At 45.4% G+C, this 21203-nt stretch overlaps 2 protein-coding genes across 2 annotated transcripts in view; both read left to right on the forward strand.

Annotated features, from left to right (window-relative positions):
- Nucleotides 1-21203, forward strand: part of LOC115450720 (lachesin) — a 118515-nt gene that overhangs the window by 60842 nt on the left and 36470 nt on the right. The window contains exon 2 of the mRNA XM_030178801.2: nt 20831-20927. Within this exon, the coding sequence (XP_030034661.1) occupies nt 20858-20927 (70 nt within the window). The 5' untranslated portion in view covers nt 20831-20857. The remainder of the gene's footprint in view (nt 1-20830; nt 20928-21203) is intronic.
- On the forward strand, nt 1191-4322 carry LOC119188673. Its single transcript, XM_037436579.1, has one exon. It carries the CDS (start codon nt 1191-1193, stop codon nt 4320-4322), a length of 3132 nt encoding a protein of 1043 aa, XP_037292476.1.

Here is a 21203-nt window from a genome sequence, read left to right on the forward strand (position 1 = left end):
GAATCTTTTTCTTTTCTATAATTTTGTCCTTTTCTCGTCATAGGGTTATGGAGCATTCTTTGGAAGGTCATTATTTTTAACAAAATCAGAAAATATATAAATTTTGAGTTATGTCACTATGTACTATTGTCTTGTTATTTAGCTACATAAAATGAAAATAATGTTTATACTTTAAAGGTAAACCATTGTGTATGAATAGATTGAGTTTGTCATTTGTTCCCGTCACGGATTTGAAAGGATCGCGAAGAGACTTATTGCGGAAATGGATTCTGCGAGAGATGTATCTGCGACGTCAACATGTAGTCTGAACATCGCCGTAACCATCGAAACGAGTGCAATGTTCGCACAAATACTGGTTGTTTGTTATAGACCGTCGTTTGTACTCGCGCTGTTCCAATAACATTGTTAGCGACACGACGACTTCGCGGCCGCCGTGACACTGAGGCCCGTCGACGACGCTGCCTAAGGAGCGACGTTACGGGACGGCGGACGCAGCGGGACTGAGGCCCGCGCGCCGCACGCTCAGCGAGCGACCCGTCAACGCCGCATCCAGAGGAGCAACGTCGCGGGACGGCGGTCGCCGCGCGACTGAGGCGCGCACTGCACGCGCTCGACGAGGACCCGGCGCCGGCGCATCGTGGAACGACGCCCCGCCCACCAGAACCCTACGGCCAATCGGAGCGACGGACGCGCCAACGAGGGAAAACGGCGGGCCAATGGCCGAAAAGTGCGTAGGAGGCACACCCGTGCGTTATAGTGCCTCCTAAACTAGTATGTAAGTCGGGATATTGTATGCGTAGTTTGTAGTTCGAGGCAGAATAAGAAAATTGGTACGAGATAAGCAGATTCGAAAATAAACCAGTGAACAAATCCGTGGAAGTTTTAATACAGTCCCCAACATTTCCTGGTCCTTCGAGTGCCGGATTTGTTTGTGGTTGACTCGCGTTCGCGAATAGTAGGAAGGCAAACCGAACGTGCCTAGCGTACGCGTGTTACCGTCGCGAATCTTTGTGCACAGCGATATTGTGCGCAGCGCGAATCTCGTGCCCGGGGCACTGAGCGAAAGTGCAGTGATTGTGCATAACGTGACTGGAGTGAGTGAGCTCTGTGAAGTGTAGTGTGAGCCTAGTTTGTCTTTATCGCACGCTCTGCGATACGGTTACGTCCAACACCGCTGTCTACCGAACGCGATGGTGGTGACGAGAAGCCAGGGCGACGCAGCCGACGTAGAGGAACAGAGGCGATCCCGTGAACGGCAAGAGTCTGACCGCCGTCGGGAGGAAAGACAAATAAGTCTAGAGAGACTAAGGCGCATATCACAAGAGCCGCCTGCCTCACCTCAGACCGAGCAAGCCACGTCAGTGGGAATAATGTGTACGCCTTCGACGTCTACGGCGCGCATTATGTCGGAAACGGTGACAAAGGTGACGGCAAAGGATCAGCCACGTGTAAGATCGCCCGCACAGTCCGTTCGATCTACCGCCAGCGTAACAACAAGGTTGCGTTTGGCCGAACTAGAGGCTGCAGAAAAGATGGCAGCTATCAAGAGAAAAGAGCTCGAATTGGAGGCCGAGCTTGTAAAGAAGAAACTCGCTTTGGACGTGTCCGCCATTCAAGACGACGCAGAAAGCGTGCAAGGCGAACAACCCGAAGTAGATGTCAATGAATGGCTAAGGAAGAATCCACTTAGCTCTCGAGGAGAGACCGGTGAGTCAAGGGAGGAGCCGAGAACGCTGCGCTTCGACCTACCACGAGCGAGATCACCGACGCCTCCGAGAGCCCCGAGCGACATGGAGAAATTGGCAGTCGCACTCGAAAGAATGGCGAGACCTCGGGTGAGACAAGTAGATTTACCAACATTTTCCGGCGCAGTGAACGAGTGGCTTCCTTTTAAAGCCGCCATGCAAGACACTACGAAATTGTACAACGTGTCTGCCGCTGAGAACATTCAGCGACTAAGAAGCGCGCTGAAAGGAGAGGCGCGTGATGTCGTGGCCGCACTTTTGCATACGGCCACAGACCCGAGCACTATTATGAAGACATTGGAACAGTGCTTCGGACGGCCAGAAGTGATTATTGATCGTGCCTTGGACGAGTTAAGAAAGACGTCCAAGCCCGGCTCAACGGCGACGGAACTCAACAACTTCGCGATCAAGATTCAAAATGTTATATGTGTGTTGCGGAGTATGGATCGCCGTGAGTACCTCTATAATCCACTTTTGACTCGTGAAGTGTTAGAAAAGTTGAGCCCGCACATACGATCACGATGGTGTGATTACGCCTATGAAAATGAAGGAACGGCTGACCCAGAGATCGTCATATTGTCTCGCTTCCTTATGCGAGAAGCGGACAGAGCGTTGAAATATACGTACGCTCCGTCTGCGGGAACGAGCAGCGCGGCGAAAAGAGAACTCAGACCGGCCATCGCGATCAAGAGAAAGGCGAGCAACGTATACACACTTGAACAAGAAGAAAAACAAGAGTGTCCGGCATGCAGCGAGGCGCATGTGTTAACGCAGTGCCCTAAGTACAAAGCACTTAGCGTCGAACAGCGATGGAACCTGATCAAAGAAAAGAAGCTGTGTTTTAAGTGTGCGAACAGTACTCATCGGCGCATAACATGCAAAGCCAAGCTGTGCGGTGTGGAACAGTGTCGTCGTCCGCATCACTCATCGCTGCATCAAGCGGAAAAGAAACCGGAAAACACAGAGGTACGTGACAAGGAACAAGTATTGTCAGTGACGCCGAAAACGAACGTCGGCGCACGCACCGTGCTTCTGAAGATGTGCCCGGTCGTAGTCGCCGGTCCACGGGGGGAGGTGAGAACGCACGCTCTCCTCGACGAAGGTGCCACGGTGACATTGATGGATGAAGATCTCGCCGAGAAGATAGGTGCAGACGGCCCTACACAAGCACTGCACCTAAGCGGCGTTAACATGGCTCAAAAGGAAAAAGCCAGCAAGTTGGTGACGGTGCGAATTAGAGGTGTGACAGAAGACGAGCCACACTCAATACGAGCAAGAACAATAAAGCACCTGAAACTGCACCAACAGACCATTCCGGCAGTGCTTATGAAGTTGAAGCATTTAAGGGACCTGCCGGAAGAATTGTGCTATGAACGAGCGCGCCCAGGCATCTTATTGGGCGCGGATCATTGGGAGCACATTGTGTCGCGAGAACTGCGAGTTGGCGGCCGCAACGAACCGGCTGCATCAAGAACGCTACTCGGCTGGGTGGTACACGGTACGTTACCACGTAGCGTCATAACAAAGAAAGAAAACGTGCTTCATATATACGAGCGGGAGCACGACGGACTGCATAACCTCGTGGAAGATCACTTCAAAATAGAAGCGCTCGGCGTCACACCAGAACCAAGAGTGAGTGACGCAGATCGACGAGCCATCGCCACATTGAAGACGTCTATAAGGAAGATAGACTGCGGGTACGAAGTCGGCTTGCCGTGGCGACAAGACAACACCGCCATGCCGCCGAGCTACAACGCGGCACTTCGACGCCTGCGACAAATCGAGCACAAGATGGACGCCTCGCCTGAATTTGCCCGCGAATATACTGCACAGGTGAATAACCTTATAGAAAAAGGATACGCAGTGAGGTGCGACGGGTCAGAATCATCGAGCCCCGTCTGTTGGTACCTCCCTCACTTCGCGGTGCAGAACCCGAACAAGCCTGGCAAGCAGAGGTTGGTGTTCGACGCAGCGGCGACAAGTCACGGGGTGAGTCTGAACGACCACTTACTGGAAGGCCCTGACATGTTGATGTCTCTGCCCGGAATAATGTTTCGGTTCCGGGAGAGCGCTGTAGCAGTCACAGCGGACATACAAGAAATGTTCCTGCGAATCAAGATCCGTGCCGAAGATCAGTCAGCGCAGCAATTTCTGTGGCGCGGTAACGACCGAACCAACCCGCCGCAGCGATTTAAGATGACCAGCATGATCTTCGGTGCAGCGAGTTCACCATTCATGGCGCACTTCGTAAGGAATCACAACGCCAACGTGCATGCGCAGCTGTATCCCAGAGCAGCGGAGGCCATCACCAAATATCACTATATGGACGACTTGGTGGCCAGCTACGATACACCCGGAGAAGCGCACGAAGCCATAGAGGAAATGAAGACGGTGCACGCGGCGGCGGGATTCACTCTGCGCGGTTGGAACTCGAACGACGAGAGTGTGCTTCGCGACGTGCCCCAGAGTTGCGCTCGAATCAGCCCACGCAACTGGGGGGAGAACATCAACACAGCAAGATATTGGGACTGCGGTGGGACCCGGAGCGAGACGAGCTGGGATTCAACACAGCAATGAGCCGAGTCCCGAAAGACGTACAAACGCAAGTGCGCACGCCCACCAAGAGAGAAGCCCTCAGTACAGTCATGTCGATCTACGATCCACTGGGACTTCTCAGCGTGTACACCATTCGCGCCAAGATCATCCTTCAGAACTTATGGCGCTTAAAGATGTCGTGGGACGAACGGGTGCCAGAGGAAGACGGCAAGCTGTTCGCGACGTGGTTGTCGCAACTGTCGGCGATCGGCCAGTTGCGCATTCCCCGACATTATGGGCCGACGAGCCACGAGCGACGCATCGAGCTCCACGTTATGTGCGACGCCAGCGAGCAGGCCTACGCAGCGGTGGCGTATTGGCGGATGGTCGGCCAAGAGAACGTTACACTCTCTTTGGTGGCCGCCAAGGCGAAGGTGGCACCGCGACGGACGCAAACGATACCCCGCCTCGAGCTGCAAGCGGCGGTAATCGGGGCGCGCCTCGCTGACGCAGTGAAGAAGGAGCATCGCATCGTGGCGGAGAGAACTATATATTGGACTGACTCCACAACAGTCATCCACTGGATCCGGAACGACGAGCGACGGTACACACCCTTCGTCGCGCATCGTCTGCGGGAGATCGCCGAGCTCACCGACAAAAGTGAGTGGCGATGGCTACCCACGACGCACAACGTCGCCGATGAAGCCACTCGACTTCGGAGCGACGCCGTGAGTGAAGACAACCGGTGGTTCCGGGGACCTGATTTCCTCCTCGAGCCCGAACAATCATGGCCCACGAGAGACGGAAGTCAGGACGACGAAGCAGAGGTCCTGCACATCACAGAGAGCCCGGAAAGGAACGCTGGCTGCCCGACCCGACCCGCTTCTCCAAGTATGAAACATTGGTGCGAGCCACGGCGAGAGTCTTGGCGTTCGCGGACATCGCGCGACGCAAGACACCACACCTGGAAGTGGGACACCTGAAGCGGGCGGAGCTGTTATTAATGCAACAGGCGCAAAGGGAGAGCTTCGGGGAAGAGCTGCAACGATTGAAGTCTTCCCAGCCGGTACAAAGGACGAGTCGGCTATTCAAGCTGGACCCGGTGTTAGAAGATGGCGTGCTGCGAGTCCGGGGACGCATCGGAGCAGCCACAGTCCCGGATGACGCCAAACGACCGGTCATCTTGGACGGCCGACACCCCGTCACGAAGCTCATCGTGCTGCAAGAACACTGTGCCGCAGGTCACGCAAATAGGGAGCGCGTGACCAACGACCTGCGGCAAAAATATTGGATAATACACCTGAGGCCCACCGTGCGCACCGTGGAACGAGACTGCGCACTGTGTAAGGTGCGACGCACGAAGCCGCAGCCACCGGCCACGGGAGATCTACCCCGTGCCCGCTTGGACCCGTATCATCGGCCCTTCTCCAACTGCGGAGTGGACTACTTCGGGCCGATGATAGTGAAGATCGGACGCCGGCGAGAGAAGCGTTGGGGCGCGCTGTTCACCTGTCTAACGACACGCGCCATACATCTGGAGCTCGCCGCATCCCCTGTCGAACGGATTCGGCCATCATGGCGTTGCGCAGGATGGCAGCAAGAAGAGGATGGCCGAAAATAATGTATTCCGACAACGCCACAAACTTCAGGGAGCGGATGAAGAGCTACGAGCGGCCTACAAGGAGTGGCAACCCGAGCTACGCAACGTCGGGCTGCTGCATCGGATGGAGTGGCGCTTCATCCCTCCGGGCGCACCCAACCAGGGAGGTGCGTGGGAACGGTTGGTGCGATCAGTCAAAACCGCACTAACCATCACCCTAAAGGAAAAGGCGCCGTCCGAAGAAACCCTACGGACGTTGTTGGCTGAAGCCGAACATTCAGTCAACTCAAGACCACTGACCCACGTGAGCGTCGACCCGAGGGACCCGGAGGCGCTCACGCCCAATCACTTTTGTTGGGCTCATCATCGGGCCTTCCCACAATCGGACCCTGTGAAGACGTCGATCGACGGGCATGGCGAGCGGCGCAAGCGTTGGCGGACAACTTCTGGCGCCGGTGGATAGCGGAGTACCTACCGACCCTGGTACCCCGCGGCGAGTCAACAAGAAGAGTTCGTCCGCTGCGCGTGAACGACGTGGTCGCCATCGCCGACCAACAGCTGCCGAGGAACGTGTGGCCGCTGGGGATCGTCCAGCGCACGTTCGAGGGACCCGACGGAGCCATACGAGTCGCTGAAATCAAGACAAAGAGCGGCGTATTTCGACGCCCGGTGACGAAGATCGTCGTGCTGCACCCGGAGGAGGAGGCTGCGCGAGCTACGCCGGGGAGGATGTTAGCGACACGACGACTTCGCGGCCGCCGTGACACTGAGGCCCGTCGACGACGCTGCCTAAGGAGCGACGTTACGGGACGGCGGACGCAGCGGGACTGAGGCCCGCGCGCCGCACGCTCAGCGAGCGACCCGTCAACGCCGCATCCAGAGGAGCAACGTCGCGGGACGGCGGTCGCCGCGCGACTGAGGCGCGCACTGCACGCGCTCGACGAGGGACCCGGCGCCGGCGCATCGTGGAACGACGCCCCGCCCACCAGAACCCTACGGCCAATCGGAGCGACGGACGCGCCAACGAGGGAAAAACGGCGGGCCAATGGCCGAAAAGTGCGTAGGAGGCACACCCGTGCGTTATAGTGCCTCCTAAACTAGTATGTAAGTCGGGATATTGTATGCGTAGTTTGTAGTTCGAGGCAGAATAAGAAAATTGGTACGAGATAAGCAGATTCGAAAATAAACCAGTGAACAAATCCGTGGAAGTTTTAATACAGTCCCCAACAAACATACTACGTACAGGTTTGTTAATTCTTGAATTAATTGGCTTGTATAATCGATAGACTGTGGCCTGGTACGATATTAATCTACTCAATGATAATAATTTACCACTGAGAGCAGAACAATGGAACAACTGATAATTTAATGTTAGATATAACCCTATAATAATATCTTGTACATTAACATAACAAACTTCACCAAGCCATTGCCAAGCATCTTCTGCCTTACATCAATATTAGCCGTAGTAATGCTATTTTCCGCAAGACAAAAGAGCAACATTGCTGTAAGGTTCACTATATTTATATTATTTATGTACTCATCAGCTCTCCGCCCAACAAAGCGATGTATAAAAGATGCTCGATTTCAGTAACATGATCGCGTACATCCAAGATTCCATCTCACGTAACGCGCGCTACAACTAAATCACTTGCCTTTGATGTATTAAAACGATAACCGTAACATAAGTATAGTCGCGAGTCGCGGACCGACCGCTTCCACAACTGGAGCGCCAACTCATCCCCGTCTGTGCGCGTGTACGTGTGTGCGTGTATGTACACGTGGATATAGCAGTGTAAGAGCACTCGTTACATTAACATTTACTTCACTTTCGCTGAATACATTTTGCCCGGAACTTTTTTCGTTCAACTTTGCCATGTATCAAATGACATGATTTGAAGGAGGGCAAGGAGTTCCCACTTCCCCTTTTCCACTCCCCTCTCCGTCTTCGTGGGTGAAGTGTATAAAGCTACAAGTTTAATTACCGACGCACTTGAGTTGTTGTTCAAAGGTTACCGGAGCACTTAACGATGCGTCCATTATTCATTGGTGTTCGGTAGCGGAATCAGCGCGGAGCCCGCGGGCCCGGAGTTAGGGGAGGGCGGCGGAGGAGCAGGGGGCGGAGGGGTCTGTGTTCCTCACGTCTTACTTAACAATTGTAATGTGAGGGAACTGCTTTAATTATTACGGCGAGAGTTATTTACCGCCAATATCTAAACGTAGAATACGTTTATCCATTATGGATGCTTGTGCTTGTGGTGACCTATTTTTACCTATTACGGAGTTGATGTGAAAGGTTCTATTATGCTTGAAAAAAATATAACATCGAAAATTAGCAACCTTTTGTTTTGCAATCTGAATCTAGTGTTTCTTTGCGCTCGTCAGCTTTATTACACGTCTGATCTTTTTGTTAATTGTTATCATAATTCATTTAGCATTTAGCAATTAATAATAATATGTACATAAATTCATCATGGTTATAATTTTCATAAGTAAATGGATTACGTTGGAACTGCTATATAGGCAGTCGCTACTGCTTTTAGCGTTTCGTGAACAAACGTCACAGTTAGTTAAGAGGCCGCGTTGCACGAATGTCTGCCGACAGATGCATAATACATCTCGGTGAGCAGTGACACCGCACGCCGGGGAAATAAGCCGTTACGTCCAGCGCAGATCAAGCCGACGGTTCCGGCTCTCTGCTAATAATAAAGTGTCGCTCTTATTCACCAAATTGGATCACGGCGTACATAAGTTATGAAACGACTGATATCTTAAGCTCAACCCCTAGGAATCGAGGTTTGCGGAGATTGTAACTAGAATAATATCCGTACCTACATATATATTGAATGATTCGCTACTTATCTATGTCACTATAAGACCGCCGACCTATGAATACAGTATACATAAATCGCAGCTGTGCCTACAGAGTAACTAGCCAGGGCCTTGTGTAAAATTCGATAATTTCCGTTGTTTATTTTTCCTCTTAATGTCATTTAAAACTGTTCCCTGCAGTTTCATGTCCGCAGCGTCACCGACAGAGAATTTTTATCACGATCCAAACTGAGTTAGAATGTTAGTTTAAAGTTAATCCATTTGGCGACGGCGACGGGTGGCGGGTCGGTGGTCCAGTTTCCGCGCGGTGGTGACGCGTAAACACAATTAGTGCGCGCCCGCCGCCCTGCGGCCTGCCAGCGCCGAGAGCCGCTCGCGCGACACCGCCCGGCGGCTGAGGACGCGTCACGAGCGCCGCGTGACAGGAGTAACGTCGCACCACTGACACGAGCGCACCCGAATTTACAGATAACCTGCCGCCCTGCCTTGAAGTTGAACCGTGACTAATAATCAACGAGTTCCAAAAATCGATGAACATACTATGTACCTTACGGTTTTCTAGCGACAATTCCCCGTATGACTTGGACGTTTATTGGCGCGACGGTGGCCTTTGATCAATTGGCCCACACGGTCGATCGCCTTACAATCTATAAAAATGCTTTATACTTACCAAAGTCTATAGTTGACAACTACTATAAGGTCTTACAATTATTATCACCAATTAATTCCCATTATAGAACTTGAATTGTACATTTCAAATGAATTATGGGTGTGGAATATAAGCTTGCAACATACATTCTCGTTTCCAGATCAGCAAATGCATCATTCATCACATTGCTAGGTGCCGTGTGCTCGTGCTAGTTTATCAAACTATAAACCTTTGCATACATCACGAACTCGCGTCGCGGCGGGAACTGACGCGAGGCAACTTGTGTCCCATTCTAATAGAACTTGTTACGAGTGTACCCATCCTCCCCCACGAGGGATGGTGGGGAGGTATTTCCGCTTTTGGCTTATGGTTTTCGATTGGCTGCTTTCCAGAAGTCACATTTAACACTTCTATGAGCAACAACATTATAGTCAGAGTTATTAGAGACACATATTTGATATCTCTGGATGAGTAGCATCTATAGAAAGTAATATATTTAAATATTATATTTTTTTTTACTTTTTGTGGTCTAGCACGAAAAATTGACTTCAAAACATTCGAATCATGCGATAGCGAAATATCAATAATAGTTAAGTATTTATTGCACGCAAGTTCTGAGCCACGGGAATGTGTTGAACAAAAAACTCGCGCCTCACGCCCACGAGAAGCCACAAATAATAAAGAGAGATCTAACTTGTTTCTGTTGTGAACAAAGCGACGTGTTCGCTTTAGTCTTATAACAGTGTTAAGCAGTGTACACACTGGAACTTAGCTAATCACAACTGAATAGCGGCGTTTAGCTCGTTTATCCGGCACGTAGCCGACACGTGACCGCGCCGCGCTGCAGTATAACCCGACCGAGTTCCAAAGTCGTGGAGGGTTCGAGCGGTATCCGTCCCGAGGAACAATCAACACGATTGATACTCGATGATAATACCACATATTAGAACACGTTCTAACGAGAATGTATCGATTCTCTCGGCTTAAATACTCAATCCAACACACTTAGCTAGATACATATCAAATAGATTTTCCTATGTTGACACGACAAAGTGACCGCACTGCTTATAATTGTTAGTACAGTATAATACAATATATTACCAACAACTCGAGCTTGACATCATGCCCGTATGATGGCGACATGTGCTGTACTGTTTGTATATTTTTTATACTAATAAACAAATAGATGCGCAGGCCCCACACCTCGTAGTAAATACTCAGACTACTCATATGCAATAGAAACACCAGCCCAATTATGAATTCCAAAATACTGCATAACAATGCACTACGCTCGTCACCCTCAGATTTTTTAATATTATTTTCCATAAAGCCCAATAATAAAATACGAAGCTACCACCTAATAGAAGTTGGTGCTACCCAAATGTGATATAAATATATTGACACCCGCCCCAGTAGTACTTATCTAATTTATGTGAGCTGTACATTAGTTGGTAGTCAGCAGCGCGTGTCTCGCACGCGGTCGGGTTATCTGCCCGAACACGCGCCACACTAACAATATTTCTAAGTGAAATCTGTTAAAGTTTATTAGCGTTGAAGCGGCAGTGTTACACTCGCGCCGTGTAAAATTTGCAGCTGTGTACTTTTGGAGAATTTTGTGGCATTTATTTGTTAGTGATTTCTTACCCGTTACGTGGCATCAACGCAACGTGGTTGCACAATTGTTAGAACGAAGGACTCGAATTAAACATTCTATGCAGTCAATATACAATTTCTTCTTAGTTTAGGAAACAGGATTTCCCAAATTTGAAACCAATTTTCTAATACTTGTTTTACTTGTACTTTTCTAATGATATTAACTTGGTTGAATAAAAAACACAACGTTCCTCAAGGCATCAAATTATACGCGTAATCACGGGTCCGCGAGCAAACTGCCCATGCCACGGGTAATGCCGCTGTTCTGCTTGATGGGACCACTGATAACAGATAACCGCACGACATCGCCGGCAACGGGGATGTCCCGGACACCAACATTGATAAAAATTACCAGTTTGAACAATGTTCCCATGATATCAAAATTGTCCTGTCTTTGTATTGTAGCTAGAACAAAAAAACCTAATACTTAGTTCCTATTATTCACACTAATTGAATTGACCATTAGTTTAAAATTGTAGTTTATTTTATTATCGTAATACGCAAAGGTAAATGAGTAAGAGGGTTGGAGTCGTATAATGCGTGGTCACCGCTCACAGTGCCCGAGGAGCTGTTGCCACATGGTAATGTTCCCGCGATCCATAAAGCGTTTACCGACGACGCGACATATATTCGCGTAAAAAATACGCGCAAGATTATTTTGCGTAAACACAAGATTTATAGTGCCATCGGCGCTCTGGTCGCAGTATTAATGGCGTATAAATCGCCTCCCCACCCTGCCTCCTCGCACCACTCCACACCGCCCGCACCCACACCCGGGGCGAGCACAACGTGCTACCAATAAATATAATTTAAAATTCATGTAAGCGGTGCATCCATATCCCAAATATGACGGTAATGCGACCCCTTTGTTCTGCGCTGTGTAGCCGCGCTATACGTCGCATATTGCAGTACAAATATGTAAAAGTTATCGTTAATAGATGTTTAAGCTCACTGCTGCACTCTGAATACACACTGTGGCGAGGACACCGTCAACAGGCGGTGTTTATCCGTTCGTGATACGACATCACACTCAATCCATTTATATTTAACATATTTATTACTTATTCCTCGCCTCATTCAGTTATTTTCTTTCTTCAATATTTACTGATTTAATTACATGTCTCTTATCTCACCCAGAAACGGAAGAGTGGCTTCCATAGTCACTTCTCTACCTATTAGGTGATAAATGAGAGTTTTGGACATTTGTCGCGAGTGTTCAAAAGTAAAACTAAAGCTGTGAAGTGTTGTTTTATTTGAAAATTAAGCGTGGTAGTCAAGTGTCCTGGTGTGAGTGACTGTAGACAGTAGAGGTGTGCTCACAAATCCTGCGCATTACCGAGTTACGAGGTTCCCTGAAACAGCGCGGGTTTATGAATAAACAGCGGCGCGTCGCCGTCGCCGCGGCGGCGATAAAACCGCCCGCCTCGTAAAACGCTCATTTCCTTTGTTATTTATACTAAGCGTAACATTGTGCTCTTGTATTGAAGGTAAATGAAGCGACCACCGCGAAATTTTCTTTTGCAGGAAATAGCGTTTCGATTTCGTCCCGCACGTCCTCGCCGCGTCCCGCACCTCACCGCCCCGCACCGCCCCGCGCCGGCCCGATACGATCATAGACAAAGAAACCTTATTAACTTGTTTATTCACTCCACTGCCCGCTCGTGTATTGAGACAACTGCTCCTTCACAAATACAAACGAAAAGAAGATACAAATTGTATTATCAGCTTCGGGACGAGAACTCAAATGCTGTGTGTTAACTTTTAACTAGCGAGTCCGCGAGCTTAGAGAGTTAGACTTCTAGTTACGTTGGCGCGGTCCGCCACAGCGGGCAGGGAGCGCTACGTCACTATACTGCACGACATTTTAACTGGAGAGCATGCATTCAACATTGCAACTATAATTTACCTTTTTTTGTAATATTATATCCAATAACCTTCGCGTATGGTGATGTGGTTAGTAGCAGAACCATGATTTAGGCAGTGTTTCCTGTAGACTGAATTGGCTTCTTTTACTCTCTTTTACTACTTGCAGAACAATTAATTTCAAACGAAAATCAATTATTCAATCTATTTCATAAAACACTGAATACAATTTGCGTGTACGATACATTATTATCTACAAAAATCAAATTGGCACTAACATCACAATCAGCTCAAAAACATACAAAACACTAGTTCGTAGGAACAATAACAGTTTGGTGCAATCGACGCGGTGCGGTAACACGCGCGGCTCGGGCGGACATATCGTGCAGATAGTGTGACGAGCTCGAACGATAGCGGCCGTGTCGTATCTGTTTAGCGACATCTAGCGAGCGCGCCACACCTACCGGCCAGGGGTGGCACGCTGCAAACATGTAATTTAATTGTACGGCCTTTAACAAAATTGCTTTTCAGTACAATTTGCTCATAGAGACAATTTTGTAAATTAATGTATAAAATGACAATTAATTTATTATTAACTAGCCTTTCGATCTTATTATATCCACAAATTATAATTAAAGCAACAATAAATAGTGTATTTAAATTTAACGTAATATTTTGATTGGCTGGAATATTACCTGAAAAATTTAATATCTTTATAGAATTATTTTAATACTATGCAACAGTTTTTTATGGCCAAATAAATAATCATTCAATGCTGCCAGACATTCGTAACAACTAAGTCAAATATATTAACAAACTCGTGAAAAAAATGTGCATATAGTAAATTACTATTTTCAGCTTTGTATGGTATAATGATTTCTTATATTTACGCGAATGTTAGACATTGAAATTAAACTTTGCATGGTCACGGGAGAGGGGAGTGTCCCCCCCCCCCCGTGTCCATGAAAGCTGCAAAGTATTCGAAACGTCGGGAGAAAAAGTAAAATATTAAAACCGCGATAAAATCCGAAAAATAGTTTAATTTTGTATGGTATATTTTTTTCTGCAATATGAATAATTAAATAGAAATAATTTGCAAATTATACTACTCAGAAATTTTATTTATAATACTCAGAAATAGTCTCAGTAGCTCCAAAGACTCCAATAAACAAATATACAAACTCTTTCTGTTTACAATTTGAGTGTAGATTGGAAGAAAGTGGCAACCCTATACAGCACACAGTCGAAATGCCAATCGCATCGCGGTGTTCTATTGCGCGGGTTTTTGGACACAGTGGTTAGAGCGGCGACTGTCTCACTGAACAGTGCATACTGCACGATGTAAGCCGGTATCGCCTTTCGGGACTCATACAGAGATACTCAATCCTGTTGTAGTGTAACACGTATAATATATTGTGTATTATAGTGGGATTAAAAACATCTTCCAGATTAGTTATGTAGCTTAGACATTTCAAAGGAAAAGGCAAATTTATTATTCTTACTTCTTAGTACTTTTGAGGTTTTATATACTCAAGATGTTAGACAGTCAAGATTTTGGGAATGTCAGACTAACTTGCTATCCCGGGCAAATCCTACGTGACTTTAATATCTAAAATGTTCTGGGATATGGAAATCGATACGATTCTGGATACTAACAGAATCGATGGGTCGACATACCTTATTATGATACGGAAATACATACAATTAGCAAGTAACGCATTTACTCATTACAGCTCTGCCTTTCTCCTAGAGATTACAAGTTTAACGGTATGTGAGAATAGACCGAACTGATTCGATTGCCCTTCCAGCTCCATAAATGGTGAATCTGTGTCAGAAGTTCCCAAGACATTCACTCGCTGGTTCTTATTATTTGTATTTAGTCATGGATATTGGAGCCACCAGCCAACTAATGCATTGGGTCGCAAACGTTGGCCAACGATCGTGGCCTCTTTCAGTGCGAGGACGTACTTCGTTTCAAAGTAGAGATTACATAATCATATTGTTTTAACTCTTACTATGAGTTTCGAAAAAACATGTTTATTATGATGCAAGATTTTGATCCGTAGGTATCATATATACTATAAATTATCACCTTTCACTTTCTTATTTATTTATTTGCTTTTCATTTATTTATTCTTTTGTATTGTAAATTGATTATTCGTACCTGAAAATTATACTCAGTTTATATTCTGTAAAGAACGTTGTAGGTTGTATGTTTATAAAAAAAATGTGTATGTGCTTTTTCAATCGTATTTAATGTACAACTATTTGTTTTTCCTCAATAAAATAAAATAAAATATTCTTTTTAGAACAGGTAGTGTACGCAAAAAAGGTAGTTTCTTACTACAGTACCAAAATGTTCCCACGTCTCTACTCGTACATGTTTATTTTTTTTATGTGGAAGCATTATAAGGATCTATGTCGTCTTCTCTATTGCGCGGAACTACTACTGAAAGGCATAGGTCATCAATATTCAACGCTCATTACAACTACATATTCATAATATCAGTAGAATATAATATAATTAGTCTTAGCCCTTGCCCGCGACTGAGCTTTAGTAAAAGCTCGATGACTTTACTTTAACCTTTATATCTCTTGAGTCCGTCGATTTTTTGTGAAATATTAAATGAATGTCAAATAAAAAAATACCTATTATATATTTTCTTTGTGGGATTTGTATTTTTTGTTTCTCACGCTGTCACATTAATGACATTGTCTCAAATACCTCATAACTTGCTATCATTATGATTAGTGAGCTCGTAGTTTTCCGCATGAGTACGTACCTAAACGCAAATAAAATAAAATCCAACAGCGCTAATGACTAAACTAATTTATTTGTAAATGTTTTAATAAATTACATTTACTTCACAAACGTAACACGAGTATTTAACTTGATATTCGTAGTCCGGCGGCGGTAATCGTATAATCACGCGCCCTCATTAAAGATTCTTTGTGTGAGATACGGCCTGAAATATATTCAAACCGAGCTAAAGTATTAACTTACACCCGAATCATAGAATAATCACACTTGACGAGCTTCATTGTGGGTGCGTGCAGGGCCGGGACAGGGCCGGTCCAGGCTCTGACGGGACGTTTAGCACGTCTTTTAAATCTTTGCGTTCTATATAGTGAGGAAAAGCGCACAACAGCTAAATAGTTTGCACTTAGTTTTTAATCTTATTTATGTAACTCGAGGATACGTTTTCTATTGATACGTTTAGACAACGTAATATTTCGTCCGGTGCCAATGCGCGCGCTCTATCAACAGCTTAGCTTTTTAAAATAGTATTTATAATAAATAGTAATTTTCACTATGAAACTCTCTCGGAGTCCATCGCTAATGTACAAACTCGTTACACTTACCCAGCACTTATGTACACGTATATTTGTTGATATGTTCTAAAAATTCAGTCGTAACCAGCGATCTATGGATATACAGCCCACTATCTAAATAGCCAATATCTAAGAACAGCGGCTTCAATTCTCTGGCGACATGCTGACAGAAGCGTCCCTGCAGATGTGGATAGTTGCAAAAAAAATTTGAGTTGATATTTCTTGTCCTAGACAGTCCCCGGCCCTGCCACCGCCCGGACCCTGTACGACCGAGTGTCTATAGTTTGAGACTTGTGCGGTACTAATTCGGCACAATACAAAATTATAATATTTAATGAGTTTACAGCTGTTATTAAAGCCATATTTTTTAGTTACCTTATAATTATATTAGAGTGAAATAATTGTAAAGATAAAGTAATATTTATGATTAATAAACAAGTTGTATTGACCTACAACAGCACACAGAGGTACAAACCCATTCATAAGTAAATACAATATTAGTGGCCGTCGTGAAATGTCACACAATACAACTATATTTTCCACAGACTTTAAGTTCAGAATGCCGGAGAAAACGTGAAGAGTGTAACTTCAAGCCGAGCGTGTAAATTTCACGTGTTGTGTATCGGTTATGGGTGACCCAAAACTGTACTCTGTCATCTATGAAAAAGAAGCGGCGCTGAGTCCGCTAAATGCTCAGTAATAAACATGTTAAATAGGTGCGCAAATCTCAGCAGTTTATGGCGACACAAACCGCTCGACTTCCCGCCGCACTCCGTCCCGCTTCCCGACAAATGAATATCACTTAAAATGTTTACTTTAAAAATTGTCCACAGGGCATAATTTTATGAGAATAAAAAACGCGTGTAAAAACAAAATAGGGGCGATGTACCGCTCTCCGTCCCGCGCGCCCCGCGCCCCCGCGCCCCGCACCGCTCGCGCTTCGCCGCCGGATTACCATGATAATTATGAAAAAAGGAAATGCGAGATTGGGCGGATAACCGGCGCGTCCCGCTTGCCCTCCCGCCGCCGCACCGCTCATAATTACGTTTATGGAGTTAGTGCTCGGACCTTTACAACTGTTATTTATAGAAGGTTTCCACTTTGTAGACACTGCTATGGGTTTTTGATAATAATCGTGTTTTTACCGCGCGCGGTCACGAGAGATGGCCGCTTGCCTCACGCCTTGCGCTCATTATAGCAGGAGGCGGCAGTGCCCGCGGCGTAGGCTCCATTAAACCGCCTTCACAGTGCCTTACGAAAATCTTTTTCAATTTTTGTTTTAACTTTTACAAACATTAATCCGCATAACAGATTGAGCAATCACATAAACGCCAGCTCCAAATTAACTTTTTATAGTAAATTTTATATACGCCGCCGCCGCACCACGCCGGGCGGCTCCGCTTGGTTGGTAGCTGTTTTATTTCGGTAAATCATCAAACAAGCAATACGGTCACTTAATGACAAGCGCCACCGCTCATAAACATTAATAATTCTGTAGGAATTGGATTTTAGATTTTTTGGCGGTGATTTTTGACAGTATGATAGCACGACCAAACCCAACTGTCACCTGAGACCACGTGACATAAACTCAACTTTGGCTGAAACGGATCAGAAGGACGGCAATTTCACTGGAAATACTACGTGAAGTATGAGGCACTATCACAGATGCTGTGCATCGTCATATACCGAATATTTGTTTCATGTTTTATTCCCGACGCTTCGAAGGCTTGCACACATCACGCCTTTAACTCCGAAGGGTTAGGTAGTGGTATAACTAGGGCGAGCCTACCGCCAAATTCAGCACAAATTTCAGTCAGGTTTGATAGTGAGCTTAAAAACCAAATATCTCTTTACGGTACTCGAACTCAGGACCTCAGAGCGCTGTTTTACCGCGCACGCAATACAACCATGCCACCGAGGGAGGGATTCTAAAATAGACATTAAAATAACTATATTATTACATTGTAATCTACGGATGACCATCCATCCTATTTCTAATTTATCAATAAGGTTTAGCTTCATTGTTATTTTTGGTAAAATAACCGTAGTGTAATATTAGCAGTAGTAAGGTCTGCGGTTACAGCGCGGCTCGACACTATGACGGAACACGTACTTACACGCATCTGTTACACGAGACGCAATTCCAGTGTCGGACAATAATATCTATATTATTTTACTTCGGTGCCCTTGAGCGGTGTGCCCGGCGCGACGTCGCGCGCCTTAACGAACATCCCGTTGGAATTGCTGCGAAGTGGGTCGAACTATCGAACGTAACAAATTATATAGAAACGGATAATAAAGTGCACAAAACCCCGCTGCAGTAAACTGCGACGGGCACTAATTTGTTAACTACATTAAATAAATTTGAGTGTGTCTCGAGTTGGCGCAACTTTTTGGGCGACTCGCGAGCTTCGTTTAATTTTTATTTCGACTAACGTCCGTCAGTTTAGTCAAGTTGGTGGCCGTTGTGTTTCGCTCGTGTCGGTCACAAGCCACTCGTTATCGCGCTGGCTCCTGCGAGCGCTGCGAGTATTAAAAGCACTACAAGCGTTCTTGCGCTCGCCCCTAATAAGCGACACAGAATAAAACGTATTTTATTTTAGAACCATAATATATTCATGCGAAAAAACTACTTTGAAATATAAAAACTTTCGTTCTATTTACAGATGTAATTGAAATTGTGGTGAAATTTTTCTTTTGTATTTTCAATTGGCGGTAGTTTTATAAATATTATTTTTATAATTGTATTGGCTTCACTAACAGATGGTAAACTAATTTGCTGACACACGAAATATACAACAATGTTATTATTCCGTTTTCAGTCGTGGTGGGGGCTGGAGTCTTTAGCCTTCACTCATAGAGAATGCCATAATATTTATAGCAGAAATGTATAATAGTCGGTGCCATAACAATATTGTATTATAATTAGAAGATAATTTTAGAACGATACATGTACACGACACAGTTTAACTAAAAAAAACAAGGCTCGAACGTGATTTGGGATGTGCCAACACAATAATAATAATAACAATAATATCAGCCCTGTATGATATACTTGCCCACTGCTGAGCACGGGCCTCCTCTATTACTGAGAGGGATTAGGCCTAAGTCCATCACGCTGGCCTAGTGCGGATTGGTAGACTTTACACACCTTCGAAATTCCTATAGAGAACTTCTCAGATGTGCAGGTTTCCTCACGATGTTTTCCTTCACCGTTAAAGTGAACGATAAATTCACAAAGAATACACACATGATTTAAGAAAAGTCAGAGGTGTGTGCCCTTGGGATTTGAACCTGCGGACATTCGTCTTGGCAGTCCGTTCCACACCCAACTAGGCTATCGCCGTTTTTTTTTAACCAACACAATATTATTAGTTAATAGGCTTTATTAATTAATAGATTTACAAATAACAACGTGTTAGCGAGCGACCCGCTGCAACACAGATTACGTGAACCTTATTAGATAAACAAATTGTGGAAACCATTGACTACACTATAAATACAGTGTATTGAGCAAAATATATTTGGCACCGTCCGATGCGGGGCCCGGTCCCATTTACATTATGAGCAGCGCCTGGAACAGCACGGACTGTTGTAAATAAATAAATGATAAAGGGTCGTGTGATCGCGGTCATATCAAACGTTTGAACCGATCTTTTTTGTTCTTCTCGCGCGGCCTACCGCAACCTTCTCCATTGTCATGAATGGAAAAATAACACCATCTCAAACATATCTTCGGTCTACATACAAAACTCAATCTCAATAAATCCGCTCAGAAGTCTTGCCTTTCGGAGCCAGTCTGCCTTCATAGGGCCTTACTGTATTTCGATCCTCTACTTACTACTTACCATCAAGTATATTATATTCACCGACGTCCCATAATAAAATATTACTTGTTTAAAATGCACAAACATTAATTGAAGAATTATTTTAAATAAATGCGGTCCCACCACTGTTGTGTTGGCTGCAGCATGAACTCAACACAAAAGCCTTTTGTAAGTAATTGATTGCATTACCCGAGCGAGAACAGCGCGCGTAACAAACGAGTCGCGACTCGCGTAAACCTATAGCGCTGATCTCCTGTTTTATAAACAAACTTGCTTCTTCCCTACTATTAATCTTTATTGAATTTGATGTGGTGCATCTGTCCCTTATGTATTTTTAAAACTGTACAGTAAATGAGAGATTTTATTCATTTTTTTAAAATCTTAGAAACCTTTGTATGCTATAGCACGTTAATATTGTCAATAGTACATCTAATATTCATGAAAGTTAACACGTAATAATATTTGCACAGCGCATTAAGTATATATTCAGTAAAAAAATATATACTAATATCTATTTTTTGCTTTATTTATTCTACTACCTTTCTTATTTAAAATTAAATTTGATGTCATTAAACACTTCTTTTATCTTTTAGTAATTATACATCTTATTACCATTAGTAACCATCGGTATCATTACCAACACACCACGCTGTACGACTAACGCTCGGATCCATTTCTATTCAATGACCTAATATCATGAGATAAGATGTATGTGTGAATGAGCGTGTATAATTTGCAGCTCCTGGTGCGCAGTTTGTGTTGTGCGTGTTGACAGTGGTGTTGTTGTGCGCAGGTGGTGCGGTCGCGCGGGCGGCGCAGGATGTGCGCGTGTTCGTGGCGCCTGCATGCGCTCACCGCGCTACTGGTGCTCGCCGCGCACCTCATCAAAGGTAACACTACCACTATTCTGTATAAGATTCACCAGTTCTTGGTACTCGCTTCCATGAGCGTTGCAACATTTCTTACAGAGGGCCGCGGCAATATTTCTAAGCGTAATATTGAGCCACACTAATGCTCCGCGACGATTGCTATGAATGGTAGCACATTGTGCATTGTGAAATAAAAATAATTAATAATCTTGGAATATTGAAAGAAGAAATTAGACACTTAAAAGCCAGCATTATCTTTGGAGAGAATGTTAGGTTTAGTGTATTATTTAGTGGAGC

The sequence above is a fragment of the Manduca sexta genome, chromosome 8, assembly GCF_014839805.1.
Source record: "Manduca sexta isolate Smith_Timp_Sample1 chromosome 8, JHU_Msex_v1.0, whole genome shotgun sequence".
Classification (NCBI taxonomy): Eukaryota; Metazoa; Arthropoda; class Insecta; order Lepidoptera; family Sphingidae; genus Manduca; species Manduca sexta.